The sequence below is a fragment of the Sinocyclocheilus grahami genome, unplaced genomic scaffold, assembly GCF_001515645.1.
Source record: "Sinocyclocheilus grahami isolate Dianchi unplaced genomic scaffold, SAMN03320097.WGS_v1.1 scaffold1323.1, whole genome shotgun sequence".
Taxonomy (NCBI): Eukaryota; Metazoa; Chordata; class Actinopteri; order Cypriniformes; family Cyprinidae; genus Sinocyclocheilus; species Sinocyclocheilus grahami.
In genome coordinates this window covers 586,054-593,749 of record NW_015506502.1, presented here as the reverse complement: position 1 = coordinate 593,749, position 7,696 = coordinate 586,054, and the positions used below count along the sequence as shown (strand labels likewise).

At 35.6% G+C, this 7,696-nt stretch overlaps 1 protein-coding gene across 1 annotated transcript in view; it reads left to right on the top strand.

Moving 5' to 3' along the window:
* The first annotated feature begins 1,607 nt into the window (after positions 1-1,607).
* The window catches only part of LOC107569210 (neurexin-3b-beta), a 76,209-nt gene continuing 70,120 nt past the window's right edge, over positions 1,608-7,696 (top strand). Inside the window, exon 1 of the mRNA XM_016255231.1 lies at positions 1,608-1,626. Coding sequence (XP_016110717.1) covers positions 1,608-1,626 — 19 coding nt within the window. The remainder of the gene's footprint in view (positions 1,627-7,696) is intronic.

Here is a 7,696-nt window from a genome sequence, read left to right as displayed (position 1 = left end):
TTGAATTTACACATACATAAATAAATTGAATTTGAGACTAAGATTGCTTTTATTGTATAGAAAACACTTGTGCCAACATTCTGCTAAACCAAGAAAGAAACTCCAAAGTGTTTGAAACAATGTAAGTAAAGGATCTGAGTAAAATAAACGTGCGAGGTAATTATAATAGAATTTGCATTTTTAGATGAACTAAGCATTCAACCAGCAAGAATTCCTTGGTCAGACAGCTTCTTCAGAAAGACTGTAATGAATTTGTTTGTGAACATCAGCACCAAACAGCTTGAACCAGCATGGAAAGGGTCTAGCAGGCATGTTTCTCTTTTTAGACTCTTCTGCAAATTGCCTCTTGTTTCTGAATATCTTTCCCTTCCTTACTTATATCATGGCTGTCAAGCTCTTAATCAATCTATCAGCTGCTTTTAGGAATTCTGTTAATTATATCTGTCCAGCAGAGACCTCCCATCGATTCGTTTCCACCTCTCATCTGTTTTGCAGATGGGCAGCAGGTCAGCCTCTCAGAAGGGCCTTTGTGAGACTCGTTAAGCATTTCTCTCTTGTTGATAAGAATTGAAAACAGATAGCAGGCAGACCTTTGCAGGCCAGTTCATTGGCTTTCGAATGAGATGAATCACCTGTCCTCCCAGTGGCATCTCACTTCTCTCTTTTTGTTTACACCTCAGAGTATCCCAGGAGAGAGTCGAGACGGCCAATGACATCTCAAGGAGGAGATACTGGGATCATGTTGGATAGCTGTAGCCTATGGTGAAAAGTTTGTTTGCTGATACGATCATTTACAATTAGTGTATTAGCATGACAACAGTGTTGCAGACTAACTAACTACCGACACCACTAATTTAACTACACAGTAGCTCGGCTAAAACAGTGTAACTATTCAAGCTATAACTGTGTGCTAGCAATCATGTAAAGAGCTAACTATTTTATGTCACATTGTTTTAGGGTGATCGTCTTACCGAAAAGGAGGAAACTTTGCAGGTTTCAGTGAAACTTTTCTTTAGTACTTTTTAATGAATCTAAATACTTCTTCAAAAGAGTAGCTGGGCTGTAGCTTCTCTGATATTAGATTCCGCCAGTGCATTACAGTGTACTTTGTAGTAACTTGAATACATTATCAAATTAGCCAAAAATACTACATTTATTAATAAGCTGAGTACCCTAGTGAAAAATAAATATACTAAAATGTATTTGAAGTACATTTATTTCATGTTAAGTATACTACAAATACATTTACATATGTATGAACGTAATAAAAACTACCCCGCAATTGTACTTTTAGTGTACTAAACTGGTATGCTTAAAGTTTGCTAAATTGGAACAACTAATTTTGTACTTAATGCACTTTAATTGTGTGAAAGTAGTCCAGCTAAAGATATACAGACATATATTTGATTGTGTTAAAGTAGCTGTAAATATCCTGACAGCATCAGTATGGCTAAGCAAAGACAAACCTAGCATGACAGATAGTGCTGACAGAGCCAAGCACTTATGTAAGAGCAAAAAGGTGATCTCTTTCCCATGAAGAAAAAATTAGGAGAAATCAGTGAAATGATCTCTACATTCATTGGCCAGTCCTTGTACTTATTGTAGGGATGCGGGTCCAAGCTAGAGGTAGGTGTAATGTCAAGATCCTTATCCCATGAGAGTGTTTTCATTGATGACAGATTGCCATGCCGACATCATCAGTTTGTCTGCTGGTTACATCCTGATCTCACACTCATTACAAGAATAGCTCAAAGTGATGGCCCTATAAGGCATAAGGAGTCCCTTAATCAAAAAAGTCAGCAAAAAGGTGAATTTGAAGAATTAATGTAACGTCTAATATACAGTGTGCTGTATATTGAATTCTGTGTTTTAAGAAATACAACAGAAGTTGTTTCAAACAGTGGCGTGCTGCATTGTTTATGATGTTGCTGCATGTTTAATTAATGTCCATCATCTTAAAAATAAAGATGCAATGGAAGAAAAAAAATAGTAGTTGATATTGCTTCTGGTTTATTTGTCAACCTGATAATGGAAGCTCAGGTCGAGCCCATTGGATTGTGGGATATAGTGAGCTTTAGGTGTGTACTGCGCAGTTTGAAAAATGCAGTATAGGTCATCTGGGTATTCCTTATATGTGGAAAATCCACATAATGCACATAGTATACACTGCATACTGCTTTTCATAAATAGTGGATAATATGCCATGATGAACACCAAGTTTCAGCAGACAAGTTTCATATGCAAACAACTTTTGTTCCACTTAGACTGGTTTCCAAATATCTCTTTTACCATAAGAATTTTATGCACTGCATTGTATCTCTTCAAGATTACATATGCATATGCATAATGAAGTTATTTCTTTATACCAGCCTACTATACCTGGTTTTCTCAAACAAACAGTCTGTTCGGTGCTGGAAGGCATCGGAATGCCAAGCAGGCAGTGGTGTCTCCCCTGAGATGACTGAATTATGAATGAGACTTCACTTGCAGCCATCTTTGGATGGGTTATTCTTTCTAATGGTGCGTCCTTTGTCTCCAAGGGTCACCACATATTCTGATGCAGCAACACACCTTTACTGTGATGTTTTAAGGTCCATGGTACCTTATGAATGAGTTTGTGATGATGTTTCTGATGGAGCTATAGAATGGCTTTGGATTTACACTTGCAATTTCTAAATATCCAAATATTCCGATATCAAAATACTTCTCTAAATCTTGTTATTCAGCTTTTAGCTATTCTTTCTTTTCTTTCTTATTTTAATGGTCAATGGTTGAGTCTTGCATAAGCATATTTCACCCCATAATCAAAAAGAAAAAATAAGAATATGTATTTTGCATGTCTTTAAGATCAAGATTTTAGGTTAATATTTAAATGAAGTAAAAGTGTTTATAATAATTACTGTCACTAGTTACCATTTCTTTTTAAACAGTTTGTGAACAGCTGTTTGCCTTGCCCTAGTTCATCTTAAATGGTCCTGTGGGATAACATATGCATTTTTAAAAGTATCAAAACACCTTTCAGACATTCATTATAGGTCATAATATCTGCATGCATGATATGGTTAATTATAAAAGAATTAGCAAAATGTTGTTTAGATGGTGTGTAACATCAACACCACAGGATGTCAATTTCTCAAAAGTGTTATGCTAAAGTAATAATTGTATGCTTACTTTAATTAAAAACATATTAATACTAATTGTGTCGGAAATGGAAGGTTTTTATTACAGCAATGATAGGTGATAGGAACTTTGGGGCAAATGTTCTTGGTTCTAAAAATTATCTTAATTTTGGATGGGAGGGGGGGAGGTGGCGGTGGAGTGTGGTATGAGTGGTTATGAACGAATGAATGAAATGCATTTGTCCATGTTTCACTCAGTCTCGAATCATGCTCGCGGAAAGAGCTTGAGAAACAGTGTCTCTTCCGTGGCTCGGTACGCTTTCAACTTGTTTTTTAGTCTCGAGCAAGACTGTATGACATTCACATTACATGATTTGACTGATTTTTACGTAGAAAGGGCGACACCGCACTGCATTAAAATAAATTATCATTCATGTTTTCATAACCGCTGGCCAAATTCAAAAACGAAACTAAAATTAAATCATCTTTGAGAGCAAGGGAGCCCCCTGGTGTTTCGGGGGCCCTACGCAGCTTGTGTATTTTGCGTATAGGGAGGATTGGCTCTGTATGCTCCCTAGCCACAGTATCCAGTTGTAGATCGTCTCGGTTACGTATGACTGCCTGCCACTGCATTTGCATTAAGTTGACCAGGGCATTGCCTAAGGCTATTTGTGTCACCAGAAATCAGCATTTTTCATTGAAAATAGTAGATGCCCTGTTGCTTATACAGTATATCTTGAATCTGATTGGCTGAAAGGTCTTTCCAGCCATGTGATATTCTAGCAGTATTGCCATGGAAACCGTTTCACCGTTTATAACACTCCGCTTTCAGTTAGTCATGGCGTAGAAGCAAAACCAACTATAATTTTTCAAATGCTGTTGTTGTTGATATCCAAATATTCCGATATCAAAATACTTCTCTAAATCTTGTTATTCAGCTTTTAGCTATTCTTTCTTTTCTTTCTTATTTTAATGGTCAATGGTTGAGTCTTGCATAAGCATATTTCACCCCATAATCAAAAAGAAAAAATAAGAATATGTATTTTGCATGTCTTTAAGATCAAGATTTTAGGTTAATATTTAAATGAAGTAAAAGTGTTTATAATAATTACTGTCACTAGTTACCATTTCTTTTTAAACAGTTTGTGAACAGCTGTTTGCCTTGCCCTAGTTCATCTTAAATGGTCCTGTGGGATAACATATGCATTTTTAAAAGTATCAAAACACCTTTCAGACATTCATTATAGGTCATAATATCTGCATGCATGATATGGTTAATTATAAAAGAATTAGCAAAATGTTGTTTAGATGGTGTGTAACATCAACACCACAGGATGTCAATTTCTCAAAAGTGTTATGCTAAAGTAATAATTGTATGCTTACTTTAATTAAAAACATATTAATACTAATTGTGTCGGAAATGGAAGGTTTTTATTACAGCAATGATAGGTGATAGGAACTTTGGGGCAAATGTTCTTGGTTCTAAAAATTATCTTAATTTTGGATGGGAGGGGGGGAGGTGGCGGTGGAGTGTGGTATGAGTGGTTATGAACGAATGAATGAAATGCATTTGTCCATGTTTCACTCAGTCTCGAATCATGCTCGCGGAAAGAGCTTGAGAAACAGTGTCTCTTCCGTGGCTCGGTACGCTTTCAACTTGTTTTTTAGTCTCGAGCAAGACTGTATGACATTCACATTACATGATTTGACTGATTTTTACGTAGAAAGGGCGACACCGCACTGCATTAAAATAAATTATCATTCATGTTTTCATAACCGCTGGCCAAATTCAAAAACGAAACTAAAATTAAATCATCTTTGAGAGCAAGGGAGCCCCCTGGTGTTTCGGGGGCCCTACGCAGCTTGTGTATTTTGCGTATAGGGAGGATTGGCTCTGTATGCTCCCTAGCCACAGTATCCAGTTGTAGATCTTTGTCTGCTCTCCCACTGCCTGCCACTGCATTTGCATTAAGTTGACCAGGGCATTGCCTAAGGCTATTTGTGTCACCAGAAATCAGCATTTTTCATTGAAAATAGTAGATGCCCTGTTGGTATATCTTTATATCTTGAATCTGATTGGCTGAAAGGTCTTTCCAGCCATGTGATATTCTAGCAGTATTGCCATGGAAACCGTTTCACCGTTTATAACACTCCGCTTTCAGTTAGTCATGGCGTAGAAGCAAAACCAACTATAATTTTTCAAATGCTGTTGTTGTTGTGTCACAGAATGTAGTTTTAAAATTTTTTTAGTCTTGAATGTAGTTTTTTAAACTTCTTTTTTAAAGTTCTTCTGGAATATACCACTGTCTCTGATGTCTCTATAGTGGTTAAACATGAGATATAATTTGTTTTGAGTATATACTAGTCAAAATTTGAAGTGGATCAAAACCTTTCATCAAAGTTGTCCTAAAACCTAAAACCAAAATGCGTTCTTGTCTTAGGACAACTTTGATTAACTCTTTTTGATCCACTTCAAATGTTGACTACTGTATATCTTTGCTCTCATTAATCTATTATTTGTAAATAGTTTTGGCTGAGGGCAAGATGAGTAGCAAAAGCCTTTTATATTAAAATGGACCGAAACAAGGTTATAAACAAAGATATTGGCACAGAAAATGCACGTACGCCTCTTTCAGATGTGAAATCTATGAATCGCAAATGATCTTGAACTTGTGCGCAACTGAATGGTTTCAGCTCTCTGTCTTGTAAATTACTTCTAATTAATGCATTAACATATAAAAGATCACCAGTCATCATCCAAATTCTTTACTTTAGAACAGTGAGCTGCAAGAACAACTTACATTTTCAAAAACCTGCAGTAAGAAAAAGTGCGTACATCTGCTGTCCCTGCAAACTACCAGCATGCACAAGGTGCACAAAAGTTTTTCAGCCTGGTTCTCATATGAACACCTGGAGATTTGGTTTGGTGCTCACACTGCACAGTGTGACTCATTAAATATGACTATGAAAAAATAAAATAACATTAATAGTAATATTAGTATTATTGTGCTTTATTTAGTTTATTTTTTTAATTACATAATAAACAAAATAAATAGTGAAAATACTATTATATTTTAAAATAAAAGAGTAAAAAATATAAATACAACTATTTTATAGTACACTTGAAAATACAATACTAATATTTACTTTTTCTTTTTTTATTAAATTTTTATATGAATTTTCTAAATTTTCAAACCTAAAATAAGCAAGCTTTTATTTTGGCCAGTTGCCAGCAAGTAAGTCTGTGCACTGCTGGTTTTGCTGCTGCCGAGTGAAGCGCATCAGTGAATGAAATGTCAGCACCTAGCCTAGATTTATGCTTTCAGTTCGAATTAAAATCTTAATATTACATTTAGTTGAACTAAAACGGTGATTAACAACTTTCAGACATTTCGTATGCAAATGAGTGGTCTGAACTTATTTACAGAGCGCATTTGTTTATTTTTATTTGGTTGTGCATGCGCATGTGCACCCCTGAGCATGCACCAGTCCTGCTTACAGAGACATATTCCCAAGAGAGAATGCACACAGTCAGGAGACTCCAAATGTCATTTGTCACATCACATTAAATTTCCTCAATCGTTTTATCACCCCATGTTATACAAATGATTAATCAAAATGAAAATGAATGAAATAAAGCACAAGAGTACTGCACTGTTATTCAAATGTTCAGTCAAATATATATATATATATATATCCTCCAGTGTCCAGAGAAAGCAAACAATGAAAAGAAATTAGCTGATGAAAAATAGGCAGTGACCAGCATTCTTTTTTTTTCCTGCTATGTCATTAACACAAATTCATGATTTGCACAGCATGCATTTGTCCACTAGTTTCTAAGAAATACTCACATGCAAATCATGCTTTTACACACACACACACACACACACACACACATACATTATTGCAAGAGAAAATGTTTCAGACTGCTCTGTTCAGGCAGCATTTTAAGGCTATATGAAAAATCAGAAAATGGCTATAGCGTGATTCTGCGAGTGACCAGTTTGTGGTCATTAATTAATCTTATAGATATTAATTTCTTGAAGGTTATTGTGTATTTTATTTGGTTAATCTGGATTTTATTAGTTCTCAAGAGTTTTCTCATTAACAACTAATCAAATTTCATATGAAGAAATGAAATGCTAGAATGCTCACTATGCTAGAAGACAAAGAGTACAGGTGCATCTCAATAAATTAGAATGCCGTGGAAAAGTTCATTTATTTCAAAAATTCAACTCAAATTGTGAAACTCATGTATTAAATAAATTCAATGCACACAGACTGAAGTAGTTTACGTCTTTGGTTCTTTTAATTGTGATGATTTTGGCTCACATTTAACAAAAACCCACCAATTCACTATCTCAACAAATTAGAATATGGTGACATGCCAATCAGCTAATCAACTCAAAACACCTGCAAAGGTTTCCTGAGCCTTCAAAATGGTCTCTCAGTTTGGTTCACTAGGCTACACAATCATGGGGAAGACTGCTGATCTTACAGTTGTCCAGAAGGCAATCATTGACACCCTTCAGAAGGAGGGTAAGCCACAAACATGCATTGCCAAAGAAGCTGGCTGT